This window comes from Cryptotermes secundus, unplaced genomic scaffold, assembly GCF_002891405.2.
Source record: "Cryptotermes secundus unplaced genomic scaffold, Csec_1.0 scaffold1524, whole genome shotgun sequence".
Lineage (NCBI taxonomy): Eukaryota > Metazoa > Arthropoda > Insecta > Blattodea > Kalotermitidae > Cryptotermes > Cryptotermes secundus.
The window spans coordinates 14,792-30,655 of NW_019732399.1; the positions used below are offsets into that span (position 1 = coordinate 14,792).

The following is a 15,864-nucleotide window of genomic DNA, read 5'->3' on the forward strand; positions in this document are numbered from 1 at the left end:
CGTCTTCGGCTGCCACTGCTCCTGTGTCAGTTCGGCCCTCGCCGGTCAGGATTACTCGGGATCGGATGTGGGAGGTGGATTATCAATATGAATTACACTCCCGGTACATCCTATCCTATCTATTCTAGCTGTCTATTTACATTATATATATATATATATGATTTACATTATTTACATTGTTAACAAGACCGACTCTCAGTCGTAACTACATAAAGTCCCTACTGCTCGTTCTGTGTCTTCAGGTTCTCCCCTTTCGGGGGTGGAGGCCTTGCACCTCGCTCTCTCTCTCTCTTTAACTAATGAGGTTGTACGAGTCCTCCTCGTTAACATACATCTTCCTCTTGTACATTTCTTACTACTCGCTATATACGATTCTACTATCTTTCATAAAGTTCCCTCAAAACGTAATCTACCTTGACTATCTATATTACATTCTCACATACTATATTTACCACTACACGCTAACCGTAATCTCGACATCTACACTATAAGACACTTTTGCCTGACTATTTTCCTAGGCAATTACATGATCCTAGTATCCTGGCCCAAGGGCTCACTGGGTACACTGGGGTTTGCACATTGGAAAAACTCAACAACACTGTCATCACCAATGCTATTAGACAATATGATTCACCAACATGGCTGTTAAGCGTAAATAAGACTTACTTGACATAGAAGAATGCTGGCCCTTCCAGCGCTCGTTAAACCCATGTTGAAGAGAGCCTTCGGCTGACAACCGAATATTATGTGTTAGACTCCCAACTCTCTCGGAATTCCCTAATTTATAGTTTTAATTTGCTGATTAGGCATTGACGACAGAGGGTAGTTAACTCCTCCTCCGTGTCCTCTATTCCCAAAGTTATATTCTCATTGGATATTCTATGTGGCTGGGGGTGGACCTCTTGCGTCTTATCGCTGTGTATTTACTCATATGACCATCTCCAGTGGCCTAGTTAGCGGAGCGTCTTGCATACGGTATTACGCATGAATGCTGATTATCGCATTCTTAACCTAATTGCGTGTCCATGTGTTGTCATCTTTGCTCTTTCACTGCAAAACACTTTTCGCAAGTCTCCAGGCACCTAGGTAATGACTTAAATTTTCAATCCCAAATTTGATCCTCAACACTGTTGATTGCTGACGAGTACATTGTTCGTCCTATTAGCGTCATCTTTTTCTACCGTATGGTCTCTCTTTGTCTTACTTAACTCGTTCCCATCCTGAAATTCAAACCTCCAATAATCTCAACAGAAGGAAGAAGCGGTGGAGCCGGGTCACACCGAAACCAGTCATGACCTAGCAACTTCAGCAGCGGCAACACCAGGTAGGGCAGCGTCAGAGTGGTCATCGGAGCAGAGGGGCTGATCATCGACTCCTGCTCCTTGCACTACTATTTAGACGGAGCCGCAGGCAAAAGGGCAACAAATGGGCGGTTATAACGCCAAACGTGTAGGTGAACGTGACAGTAGTTATAAGTAGCGACCTACTTGTGAGGCTTGAAGCCTCAAAGGAGAAGCCGGTAATAGCCTGGCATTTACCTGAAGGAACTGAAGAAAACCACATAATCTCAGGAGGAAGAGCAAAAGAAGATGGCTGGAGAGACACCGAAAAGAAAGAAGGTACAACTGTATAATGACCTAAAAATTTACTCAAATAATACACAATAATAAAATTATGAAATGTATTCCAGCTCTGAAAGAAAATGCTTCTGCTGAACATATGGGGGGGGGAAACTTCTGATAAATCTACAGTGGAAAATATGTTTCTGATGTATGTGTGGTAAAACTACAAAGACAAAAACAACTCCATCTAGTGTGACTATTTAAGTTTTATCACTTGAAAACTCAACACCCTTACATGTTTCGATCCCTACGGATCATCCTCAGAGGGCATCAAAACTTTTTCCAGAAACTACTATTACAATAGGTGTTAAATTATATACATACACATATAATGTCTGAAATACACAATGGTCAACTTTTCACAATCACAGCAGCCTTCCTGGTATTAAAATTTTTAAAGTTTTTTAAAAACTTTGTTGTTTAAGATTAAAATTTATAAACCATGCAGGTTCGTGTCAATTCTCCTATCGTCTTTCTTGGAGGTGACTGATCTTGTGCCGCCTGTCTATCTTGCGAAAGGAGATTCTTAGTATTGTCCATGTTTGTTCGTGGCTTGCTGTGTTGTTGACACTTATACTTAAACAGTCACACTAGACGGAGTTGTTTTTTTCCTTGTAACTGTTAGTGTGACGGACCAGAATTAAACAAATCAAATGTGGTAAAACTGTTTTGGTGAATGTAAGGAGAAAAAAAATCTGTTCTGGTAAACATGTGGTGAAAAGAGAATGCTTCTGGTGACTACACATTGTACAGAAAAAGAGAAGAATGGATATATACCTGGCATCTTTTACTCCTGTCACAGGAATGACTGCATCATTATTACCATTTTCAATACTTATGCGACCAATGTTCTCTTTTCGAGCGAACAGAAGAAATGCCTCTGGAACGACACAGGTTCTTTGATCTGCTGCTAATTCGTAACCTGCAACCAAGAAAGAGTACCCTGAAACATGTGAGACCCAAAATCACGACAAATAGAATAAATCAAACATGCCTGTGGTTCAAAACCAGAAACAAAACCCGTGTATGCATGCTGATTATTAAAACCACCATCCTCTGATATATCGTGGACATGCTGCTAGATGAGCAGTGGAAATCTGAACAAAATCTATCAGACAGATTGCACGTTATGTCAGTTTCAAGATTACATACCGCAATGAACAATGCTGTTGAGTGGCCAGGCATCTGGAGCAGGCATACACCAAGCTGGTGAATGTGTTTGATTTGAAGCAAGACAATTTAAGATGGATGCTATCAGTGTGCTTCCAAGGCATTTGTCAAAATAAATTATACCGACATTTATATAAACTGTCAACCCTAATGACTTCAACTTTTTTTTCATTATTATAGATTATTTATGATTTATTTAGTGACACTGCCAGCACCTCAGACTATACAGTACTGAATGGTCAGATGATTAGTAAATGATGAATTGGAAAGGATATGGAAGGAAGCTGTCAATGAATAGTCCAAAGCACTATCCCGGCATTTGCCTGGAGGGACTGAGGAAAACCAGAGACAACCTCAGCCAGGTTAACAGCTACTCCAGCTGAGATTCAAACTAGGCACCCCTTGAATACAAATCAGAAGTGTCAGCTCTTCAGACAACTTGTTTGTCTCGATTAATAATAAGCTATTTTGTTGTGTGGTGACTTAAAATACTAAATACAATGAAACTCCCACTTATGGTTTCTTCAGGGAGTAGTGGTTGTGTGTGGAGGGGGGGACCTCCATGGTTTTAGTCCACAAGCAAACTGTACCAACCAAGCGATGGGCGCGTTTTGGCAAAGTTTGTGGTCTAGTGGTCAGAGTTCTTGGCTACAGATCCAGAGGTCTGGGTTTGATTCCCAGCGCTACCAGATTTTCTGAGAAGTAGTGGGTCTGGAACAGGGTCCACTCAGCCTTGTGAGGATAATTGAGGAGCTACTTGAATGGAAAAGTAGCAACACCAGTCTAGAAAACCGAAATTAATGGACATGGGGATTCGGTGCTCTGACCACATCACACCCTCTACCTGCTACAGTTGGATGTGAACAGTAAACTGAGGAAAATCTTAAATGGAGGTAGTTTAACACTGGGACTGACTTGGTATCATTGAAACGGAACATTAAAAGCTGGTAACCTTACCAATCTGACATGCACAGACGTAATCATGTGGTCTGCTGAGGCACAAGTGACTACAGTTCCCATTGTTATATGTACACGGATAACTTCCTTTCACATCTCCCAGTCGAACTGCCTTCAATCCCATCACGTTGGGCAACTGGTCAGCAATAACTTCTCGTCCATTTCCAGTAACTTTAATTCGATCAACACTTCGCCTCTGCCAGTCTGTCCAATATAAGTAGTCTCCAAGGAGACTCAACCCAAACAAATGCGGTAAGTTGTCGCTTATAACTTCACGACGGTCCTTTCCATCAACCATATTAGCAACCTAGCAATAAAAAAAAAAGTAAAAACTTGCACATAAAGAGAGAAAAGCACATAAGAGTTACAGTTTGAAGTACACATATTTTCAGTTTGCTGTGTGTGACTGCATACCTTATAGCAGACTCAGATACAGTACAAGGCAGAGCTACAAACACTGCACTGCATACTGGCATAAATATTTTTCTCTGCATGTCACTATAGATTAACTATATCAAGACGTTCAAAATAAAAGTTGTAGGGGCATAAAGGAAAAGTTAAAATTTGGTTTAAAAGCCGAATTCACTTTTAAAACCTAGGAGTGGCAATAAAAATTCGTGAAATTACAGAAATAATCAACATTTTCCTACAAAGATATGATTCAGAATACTTAACTTATTAAAATCAAAAGCCCCACTTTCAGAGCAGTACTAAGAATTGAGAAGTCAACATTTACTGTTCCCATGTTCAAGCACAAATATGATTTCTCAACTTGACCAAAAATTAATTTTGAAAAAGTTAGAGGACCCTGAAATTCTTCTAAATAACACTTTAAAAAAATCACTTCCTGCTTCAGAGAAAGCACAATATATTTCCATTACAAAGACCAACTGTTTAATGCTGTTTAGGGAAATAACTGTCGTTTATTCTAAGAATCACATAAAACCCAAATTAAATACACTCTGTAGATAAAATGTAGAGTATTTTTTTACTGTTAGAGCCTATGGTACATACATTAATTTTAAAGAGCAAAGCACATCACCATGATGACATGTGGCAGTGATGGTAAAACTCCACAGATTCTTAATGCTACACTATTAATATATTCAGTAAGGTACACTGATATTAAATTCTATGACATTTCAACCATCTGGAAGAGAGTAACAAATCTGCCACTCTTCCTGCAACACTAAACTGAAATCAGAACAAAACCAAATAAATTCATTAAGCACTTGAGAAGCTCAACTGTTGAAATGGCCCCAGTAAATCCTCTTTTGGTAAAACTTAGTCAACACAATATCACTTCTCACCTCAATTCTATCTGTCTTAGCATCACACCAATAGATCTTGCCTCGCACTAGATCCAAAGCAATGCCGTTAGGCCAACCAAGCTCCCTGTCTATCAAGTGCATGCGGCTGGAGCCGTCTAGAGCTGCACGTTCTATCTTAGGGGCCTTCTCATTCCAGTCAGACCAGAACATCCAGCCCTTTTCTGGAGCAACAGCAATTGCTCGAGGCTCAAACAGATCTTCATTAATCAACACCTGCAAAAAACAGATCCCCATTTACATAGAACAACATATATATTTTAATTGTGAGGTTCAAGGCCTCATGGCAGCGCCCCTGAACAATGTTACAATGCAGGGAGCAACAATGTGCGGTGCAGCAGAAAAGCTAAGCGAGCTAGCAAGCAACCAGCAAACAGAATTACTCTACTTGCTGCTTAGCTTGTCTTCAGTCTTGAAGATGGAGGCAGTATATTCATCCAAAATATCTGTAAGGGTCTACCAACCTACAGAGTGTCACATCCCTGAAGACAGCAATCCTTACATTCTGCTTCCAAAACAAATCCACAAGACAACTATATAACAGAAGTTTTGAAAGCACACTACAGGACCTAACATGTATGAAGCACCAGCAAGAAAATACCTGTAAGTCAGAACAGTGACGTTTTGTATTTTGAATGCCCTCCAACCAATATTTTGAAAACTGCAGTTCCACTACAGCAACAATAAAGCTCCTCTTTTCCCATAAAGTGTACTTTTACAATTAATTACATTTTAATATTACATTAATTTTTAATGGAAATTTTTTATTTTTGAGACCTCACATCCCACTGCACTGCCCATCAAGTCTCACAAGTGGGACACGGCATACTAAAGGGATTTTCTTTCAAGTTTTATACAGATAAGTACTATAAAACTGACCCATTCAAAATGCCAGTAACAGGTCAATGTGGAGAAGTACGCTGGATTTTTCACACATCTTGAGCACAACTTGGTAAATCTTTAGTGGGTGAAAACTGTCTTTAGTAAAAAAAAAGATAATGCATTTTATGACCAATACTCTTTAGTCTTTGAGGCAAGTGATCAAATGGGATACTATGTGCACATTTCCTTCTTTCTACATTCAACAACAACCATGGTTTCCAGTTATTTATGCATCTTTTCCCCGTCATGAGTGTACTGTATTCACTTACTAGTTTCTAAACAACTCCTTGGAGCACAGCCCTCCTTGAGAAGCTGACAGTTGCTCGACTGTTCAAGAGATTTAGTGTTAACAGCAGCCTAGTATTGGCTCAGTTCCACTCAAAGGATCTATACCATACATCCTTCTGTATCACAGATATTGAAAGCAAGCAGTTTACCTTCCTAGAAGCTCCTGTGAGTCTAGCCACTTCTATTCGATCTGTGCCAGTGTCTGTCCAGTACAGGTTGCGGGCCACCCAGTCCACTGCAAGTCCATCAGGATGCTCCACTTCTGTTACTACCAGATTTTCTTGCCTTGAGCCATCTAGTCGAGCTCGTTGCAGTGCCCTGGCCTAAATTCAAATGGAAGATTTCAACAGTCTGAGGACTCACTAGCTAGTTATCAAGTGTGCTTCTAGCTCCTAATGTCAAAGGCAGTTTCTGGCAAAGAAGGTAACTGAAGTTAATACACAGGGTGTCCATAAAGTCTCTTTACAATTTCAAAAATTCTTTACAAAGGTAAATGAAAAGACAGATAAGTGGAAATTATTACAACATGAGATGTATATATTTAAGTTTTTTTTTGCCTCATTTAATACACCCTGAAACATGAAAGGTTCCCTCATCACTAAAACAAACTTGGTTGAATGTTTCATCCTCAGACATTCGTTCCAGCATGTTAACTGCATCATGTTTCAGGGAAACTGAACACACACAGTGTGAGAATCTGGGGATCAGAAAACCCCCATGTGACTAGGGAACTTCAGCAAGATAGTTCAAAGGTGAATGTATGGTGTGGGATCATGTGCAATCGAATCATTGGTCTGTTTTTCTTCGACAAGCCATCAATTACTGCAAATGTTTACCTTAATCTTTCAACATGTCAAGGAATTTTGTCAAAGGAACTGAACATGATGATTGAGGTGAAGTTTCAGCCACGACTGCTACAAAATGAACAGAAACAGCATCGCTTGGAAGTCTGCAGGGAACTTCNAATCTTTCAACTGAATACATGGCACAACTACATGACCTTCCACCAACCATCATTTTCCAGCAAGTTGGTGCACCTCCACATTGGGGACTGCATGTTTGTGGGTTCCTAAATGAAACATTTTCAGACCGGTGGATTGGAAGGGGAGGCCCAATTCCCTGGCCACCTCGTTCGCCAGATGTCACTCCCCTCGNCTTTCGAAGGTTGTCACTGGTGATGGAAGTTGGATTTATGGCTACAACCCTGAAAGTAAATATCAATCGTTGCAATGGAATAGCCCTTCTTCACCTCGGCCAAAAAAAGCTCGACAAGTCAAGAGCANCGGCATGAGACATCACTAATCTAAAGCAGAGGATCACTGATGCCATTGCCACCGTTGATGAGGGTATGCTACAGCGAACATGGCAAGAAATCGAGTACCGTCTTGATGTGCTTCGTGCAACTAATGGTGCCCATATAGAGGTGTATTAAATGAGGCAAAAAGAAAACTTAAATATACACATCTCATGTTGTAATAATTTCCACTTATCTGTCTTTTCATTTGCCTTTGTAATAAATTTTTGAAATTGTAAAGAGACTTTATGGACATCCTGTATAACAATGTTAACTAAAAGAAATCATGCAAAAATTGATATCATCATCCTATACAAGGTTCAGGCCTCTTGGCCTGTTCTCATCCCACTTCTCTGTGAATTAATCTTTGCACTTCTCTCAAGGTCTTCCCACTGTCCTCTTCCTTGATGTTTGTAGTACGGTATAGTATTGTATTTCATTGTAATTATTAACTGGCAGTTCTCACAAACTTCACCACACAAAATGAAACATTTTTAAGCCAGATGTCATAAATTCTTTCCTGAGGTTTTTTTGCATTGTAAAGTGTCGCAAATAACAAATGACCAAGCAGTTGCAACTCATAAAAACAAACTTGTCCTCTGAAGTTACATGGAACTTGCCTCATCGTCTGTCCAATACAGGTATCCGTCTACTGGATCATAGTCTACGGCTATGGCGTGCTTGATTCCACTGAGAGGAAGCACAAAGTTGGTGTAGTCTGGTGAGTCTAAGGAGATGGTGCAGATTTCAACTCTCTGGACAAGAATCAGCATTTCCTGAGGACCTGAAACAACAAGATGCCACAATACAAATCAAGCATGATGACGCACTCCTCTATGAACTCTTGCTTCCTGTAAGATAAGATGCCTATTCTTCCACTATATTAATTACCTTTCTGCCTAAATTTCTTCAATTTCTGCAGTTGTAATCATCATGTACATCATCCATCAGCACAAACTCAGCATATTCCAAACAGCAAAACATAACTCACTGTCCTTATAAGTTTTCCTTAGTCATCTCCCTTAATTTTTCATCCAGAATATATCATTAGATTTCTTAACACATAATTTGTTTATGGTTTATTTAACGGCGCTCTCGGTATCTCAGGCTACATATAGTAATGAATGAAAGGATTATCAGTTAATAATACATGGGAAAGGAAATGGAAGGAAGAGGTTGTGGCATAGTTTGAGGTACTATCATGGGTTCTACCTGGCGGGAACTAAGGAAAACAACAGAAATCTTGGTAAGGAAATTCAGTCTCTGGAATGAGATCTGAACTGGGGATCTTCTGAAGAAGCAGGAGTGCTATCCACTCAAAAGAATGTTTCACATCATGATTTTATATATCGAGCTAAACTGCTCAGTTTATAAGCTGAGGAAACCCTCATATACCAAAGCAAAGTTTCACTGCTTAACCTTAAACAAAAACATGTCTCATTACTGCAATGGCACAACTTCCTGATTGCTGCATTTTTTCAATATTAGTAATGTTATACCCAAGTTATGATGTAAATGTACCCTCCCCACAGTATCACAAGCTTTAAGAGCTCCTATTCCCAGATGACAAACTGTTACCCCCAAGATAAAATCTGGATGCCAACCCCCAAGGGGGCTTAAAATCTTCTGTTCCTGGATAATGTACTGTTACTCCCAAGTTAAAACCTGGCAGTCAACGACATAATGACAGATTTAAAATCCCCCATTCTAAAGACAATAATCCACAATTCTCTTATTTCACAGCTGTGTTTCAGGGCATTACCATTAGCACATGTCATGTTGTCTATGAGCTTGACACCGGTGGGACAGGCACACGAGTATCCAGGTGGATACGGAGCCAACAAGCATAGATGGGAGCAGCCACCATTTCCGTGACGGCAGGGAGTATCACCTGGTGGCTGTCTCTGTGCATCCCACACGTGAATATCCATTGGAATATAATCACCATGGATGATCTCTTTGGGTGGTGCAGTGGATGTCTTATCATAAACATGAATTGACCTATAAGAAGAAAATGTTTCGAGACTTGAGGTCACACTGTGTGGCAGGAATGAGCACAAAAGTATTTACTTATAAACTTTATATTAAATGCATTTATTTAAATAAAGTATAGTACTTTCCTGACAAAATTTTGGTTTATTTAATGATACTATCAGTAACTCAGACTTTACAGTGCTTAAAAAATTATAATAAAAATAACTCTTTTTGAAAACATAATTCAGCCTTCTCTACATCCTTGGTAACAAATCATAGATAACAATTTGCTTATTCTGTAGCAAGCCTTCTACATTACTACAATGTTGATATTCTTCTTCTTTACCCCTGTAACAGGCCATGAAGGACCACAGGGTTGTGAGATGTCAAAGCTTCCACATTTTCTGGACAACTTGCTCACAGACGATGGTGAGGTTGCCAGCCTTAAGCACCAGCCACCTTTTATGCCCCAGGAAGATTCCTGGTACTCATTTCTGTTAGAGGCTGAGTCGACCCCAGGGCCAGAGTGCAGCTGGAAGGATTAGGTCAACTGACGAATCCAATGACCTCATTGGGAATCAAACCCGTAACCTTACAGCTTATAGCACAGTGCCTCAACCAACTATGTTACTGCATGACCCAAAAATGTTATATAACAGTAAAAAAATAACTGAATATAGAAATCATTTTATGATTGGCTGCACACAAGTGGACATTTGGCAAGTTGGTCATTTGCAACAAAAATGTCCTGTATTTTTGCAGGAGCCCTTAATCCAGTGCTAACCAACATCATCCCTCATACGTCATTAGGTGCACTGTCTAAATAGCAATATTACAATTCCTAGACATTTTGAAGCACAGATTATTCTGTGGTTCCCAATTAGATTATTTTAGTATTTTGTTGCCAACAACAGATGGCAGCTTTATGCTCTTCTGTGGTCTTTACCTGACCAATAAAAATATTAAAACAAAATAGCAAATGCATGGCATTGACTTGGTGTTAAGTTATATGTAGCAGCAAGTACAGGAACGGTGTCATTTAGAGCAGCCACCAAGGTGTTACATGAGCTAGGTAAAAACACCCATCAGCCAATGTACATGGTGCAATCCAAAAGTTTCAGAAATTTGAATTTTGAGCGCGAATGGTTATGAATACATCGAAATACTGCTAGGTCTCCCCCCACACACCATTCTTGAATCAGTGTGGCAAGCTGTGTCGACTTGAGTGGTTGGGTTTATTGTCGGTGAACGTATTTCCATTGTTATGTTTCCGTGAGTTTGCAGTTTTGCGATGGCTGACCTGAGAGAGCAGCGTGTCTGTATAAAGTTTTGTTTTAAACTTTGGAAAACAGCTGCAGAAACGCACCAAATGTTGAAGCAAGCTTTTGGTGACAACAGTTTAGGCCAGACACAAACTTACGACTGGTATAAGCATTTAAAAAATGACCGAACATCGAGTGATGATGATGATTGTTCGGGATGGCCGTAAACTGCCACCACACCAGAAAATGTTGTGAAAGTTAGGGATCTGATTCTGCAAGATCGTAGACTGACCATCCAAGACCTCTGTAACACCTTGGGACTAAGTTATAGTACATGTCAAGGAATTTTGTCAAAGGAACTGAACATGAGGATGATTGAGGTGAAGTTTCAGCCACGACTGCTGCAAAATGAACAGAAGCAGCATTGCTTGGAAGCCTGCAGGGAACTTCAACAACAGCTTCAAGAGGATCCAAACTTTCTTCTTTTGAAGGATGTCACTGGTGATGGAAGTTGGATTTATGGCTACAGCCCTGAAAGTAAGTATCAATCGTTGCAATGGAATAGCCCTTCTTCAACTCGGCCAAAAAAAGCTCGACAAGTCAAGAGCAACATTAAGTCCATGTTGATCTGTTTTCTTTATATTGATGGGATTGTTCATAAGGAGTTCGTCCCTCCTGGTCAGACAGTCAATAAAGAGTTCTATTGCGATGTTCTAAGGCATTTGAGGGAGGACATGAGGAAAAAATGTCCAGAGAAGTGGTGCACGAAAGACTGGGTATTCCACCATGACAATGCACGACCACATACGGCTTACACTGTGCAGGAATTTTTGGCTAAAAACAAGATGGCAGTTGTTCCCCACCCACCGTACTCGCCAGACTTAGATCCATGCGACTTCTTTCTCTTCCCCAAGATGAAAATCAAGTTGAAGGGGCGAAGATTTAATACAGTTGAGGAAATTTGGGCGGAAACGCAGACGGTACTAAACACCCTAACAAAGAAAGACTTCCAGGATGCATTTGAAAAGTGGCAGAAATGCTGGGATCGGTGTATGCGCTCCCAAGGGGACTACTTTGAAGGTGATGGTGCAGAATAAGATCCAGGTAAAACGTAATAGTTTTTATTAATATATTTTGGGAACTTTTAGATTGCACCACGTATTAGATATTCCACCTAACTGGTTCAACTACAAAACAACAATGTAGAGACAGAAATTACATCAATACTCAACAGTACAGAACTTCTGACTTACCATGTTTTCCAATCTGTCCAATAGACCTTGTTCTGAAACATAGTGAGTGCAAATGAATAGTTCACCCCCTCTTTAATGATGGTCTTTCTGTTCCGGCCATCAAAGTCCATCACCTCTACAAACTTGAGCCTTCCGTCCAACCAATACACCAGCTGGGCATCATAATCCACAGTCAAACCATTGGGCCAGAAAATGTTTTCGTGGACAATAACCTTGCGAGTTGTAGGATCACCATTCATGCCAGCACGTTCAATTTTTGGAACTTCACCCCAGTCTGTCCAGAACATTATGCTGTAAAGAGAAAAAACAGGGATCAACCTATTGTGATGTAATCCAGAAATATGAAAGGGCAAATTCTGAATGTGGGATGAAATGCAAAGTAAGAAACATCAAAATAAACAAATCAGGTTATTAAAAAAATCAAAACTGTATTACTATACAAGCATAACTTTTGTTAAGATACTCCATGGTTTTAGTCTGCAAGCGAACTATACTGATTGAGGGACCACTGCTTGTCGGCGAAGTTAGTTCCGACTTAAGCAGATAGAGGGTGTCGCGTGGTCAGCGCAACGAATCCCCACGGCCGTTAATTTCAGTTTTCTAGATTGGAGCCGCTATTTCTTTGAAATAGTTCATCAATTATCCTCAGGTGCAGTCAGTTAGCATACTGCTGAGGTTCAGTTGTTGTGAGCTGCTGCTGTTAGAAGCTGGCAGCCGAGGCTGGGGACAGTTCGGGAACACAGAGGAATGCAGCAACAGTACCTCTTCATAGGAACAAGAGTAATTGCACGTGGCTGGTCAATGTCTTCCCAAAAGAGAACTTTCCGATGCTCTCCATTTATGGTGGCCACTTCAATACGGTTGGTCTCATCATCGGTCCAATATAACTTCTGTGTTAACCAATCACATGCAAGTCCAGCTGGTGAAATCAGACCTGTTGTTACAACTCTAACCTGTGAACAACAACAGTAAGTCACACAAAGAATTCTAGCTATTGCTTCATAAGATATCCTTTTAACCAATAAGCTGTACAATGACCTAATGAGTAAGTGCAGGCAATATTGTGGGTAGGCAAAATGAAATATCACTACATCTACAGCTTTCAAAAGTATTACAATTATAAGCAATTTACCTTTGCACCTGTGACTGTTCCATTGTAAGGTACACATTGTATCATCTCAAGCCCATTATCAGTCCAACATACCAAGTTGCCCTCATGGTAAAAATCTACGGCTGTTCCTTCCTCCAAATCCTACAAGAAACAAACCTTGCCAATACATGTGAAAAGAGACATTTTCAGAAGTCGTAAATTCACGCAGATTACTTACTGCCTTCTTAGATGTGAAGCCTTGTAGTCTGGCAGAAAGCTACATATGTTTTGGAGAAACCTACTGCTTCCTACCTTACATGCCACAACCAGAAGACAGTAAGCCTTATATTCACAGCTATGAGAAGTACTGTAAGTTAAGGTTTCTGGGTGGGACACTACAACTACACAAAGTTCCAGCCCATATCACAGCTGTCCATAAAAACAACAGTCAAAAGCTCAAATTTAAAAACTGGACATCACTAGTTACTCTCTCACTTCAGAAGTCCCCATGGCGATTATATGGGCATTATCAATCGTAATGTTGTATTTTAGCGTCCTGTTGCACTGATCTTTGTCCATGATATGTAAACAATGTCCGTCTTTTAGTGCGCTCAATTTTACTTGTTACTTCACAACATCTTTCGGCACTACAGTGCCATCATCAGGTGCTCTATTTACGTCAATCGATTTCATTGCTTGCCATTACATCATTGTAAAATTTAAAAAGTATTTAAAAATGTTCGTCAATTATAATAAATATATATACTAAAAACCTGTTAAGATTATTTATCTTATCTGTCCCAATTCTAACACCACGCATAGTTTCACCACTATGGGAGTTGTTCCTCTTATTCTCAGGGTATATCATGTCTCGTGTTGCGTGTTCCCTGTTTGGTTGCGGGTGTTGTAATTAGAATTGGTGTTAGAATTGGGACAGATAAGATAAATAATCTTAACAAGTTTTAGTATATATATTTATTATAATCGACGAACATTTTTAAATACTTTTTAAATTTTACAATGACGTAATGGCAAGCAATGAAACAGACTGATGTAAATAGAGCACCTGATGATGGCACTGTAGTGCCGAAACATGTTGTGAAGTAACAAGTAAAATTGAGCGCACTAAAAGACGGGCATTGCTTACATATCATGGACGATTATCAATGGTAATGAATTATGTCAACTGACCTCCAGTGGTACAATGATCATACAAAATGTCATTAAAGCTAGCGGCTGTTTCTAGTTATTTCTGAGGAACTGAACTAAGGATCTTTACAAGATGAATATGGAAAACTTACCTTGACAATCGTCACTACTTTGTTGGGTCTTGAAACACTGGCAACTCGAATATCTTTTGATGTGGAGAATAACAGATTTGGGTATGCTGAAAGAGAGACAAATCTTATTAAGACATGCAGAATTACACTGGAATGAAACACTTGGTAATTATGAGGTACAACAAAATTAATTATCTGCCTCACAGATAGAAGTCACTGCAAAATATGTAAAGAAATCTGGACTAGAAAGATATTCTGGGAACTTAATTTACATGAGTACTTCCAGGATTTGATGCAGTTAGGCAGAAGTTTACCAACATCCTGGAGAAGCATACGAGTACTGTCTCCATCTTCAGGGTACTGTGGCTTGCTTGTTGTTTATCTAACAACACTGTCAGTAACAATTATGTCAAATGACTGGATTACAATGAGTAATGAACTGGAAGGGACACGAAAGAAAGTGGCCATAGTCTAATTTAGAAACTGTATTGAAACATGCCTGGAGGGACTAAGGAAAAACATGAAAACACTTGGTCAGGACAGATGGTGTCCCTTCTGAGATACAAACCATGAACTGCCGATTTACATGATCATCCTCGAACAGATAACAATTGTTCATCATATCTGCTATTATGGAACCCAAAGTTTCATCACTGTTGTCTGTAAAGTCATCCATCTGATAAGGTCTTCAGTTCTACATTGGATTTGAAGTTTCCAAAGTGGTTTCCTGGGTTATGTTACTGTAGTCTGGTAGGAGGGTGCTAACATTTTAGAGGAATGTACTGTTCCCATCTTCAGGGTACAGTATCGTGAGACCAAGCAAGTTGACTCAAGTGGCAATCTTTCAAGATTCAAATCACTAAAGATACCTGAAGCTTCAGCAGGGGGTACATGAGATACATTTCAAATGTCAAACACAGACTGAAAGGGACCAAAAAAAAAATTCCTTTGTACAGGCTCTGCTTGGTACCTGCTGCATGCTGGTTTCTTGCCTGGTTTATTCTTCCACCCTGTTGATGGAGGCGACATGCTCACCCGAAACATCGACCAACTTTAAACGGATTACACGGTGTTATATCCCAGAATACAGAACTCTTCGCATCATGTCATGTTTATAATGCATTACAACACAGTTTGACGTCTGGTAGCCAATGAAAAGAGGTACATGAATAATAATAATAATAAATCAGTATCTCAGGTACAAAAGAAGCAGACGGTAGGATGAATGGTGAATGATGACTTGGAAAGAACATGGAAGTGGTCGTGGCTGTGGTCTTATCTGGGGTCATATTCTGAAATTTGCCTGGAACGACCAAGGAAACTAACTTGCTCGGTTGTGTATGCTAAGTTTCCCTCTCAGACCCTGGGTTACGCCGACCAAAAAAAAAAAAAAAAAAAAAAAAAAAAAAACTAAAAAACCCCTTTAAAAACACAAGGACTGGGCAACGCTTTCCACGGGGGGGG

The 15,864-nt window shown here is 39.8% G+C and overlaps 1 protein-coding gene across 1 annotated transcript in view; it reads right to left on the minus strand.

The window, feature by feature from the left end:
• Positions 1-14,507, minus strand: part of LOC111867713 (low-density lipoprotein receptor-related protein 6) — a gene marked incomplete at both ends in the record, with an annotated part of 28,451 nt that extends 13,944 nt beyond the window's left edge. The window contains 10 exon segments of the mRNA XM_023857787.2: positions 2,400-2,544; positions 3,750-4,056; positions 5,060-5,293; positions 6,397-6,570; positions 8,162-8,325; positions 9,304-9,542; positions 12,031-12,321; positions 12,793-12,983; positions 13,163-13,282; positions 14,422-14,507. Of these exon segments, the coding sequence (XP_023713555.2) occupies positions 2,400-2,544; positions 3,750-4,056; positions 5,060-5,293; positions 6,397-6,570; positions 8,162-8,325; positions 9,304-9,542; positions 12,031-12,321; positions 12,793-12,983; positions 13,163-13,282; positions 14,422-14,507 (1,951 nt within the window).
• Positions 14,508-15,864: the final 1,357 nt, after the last annotated feature.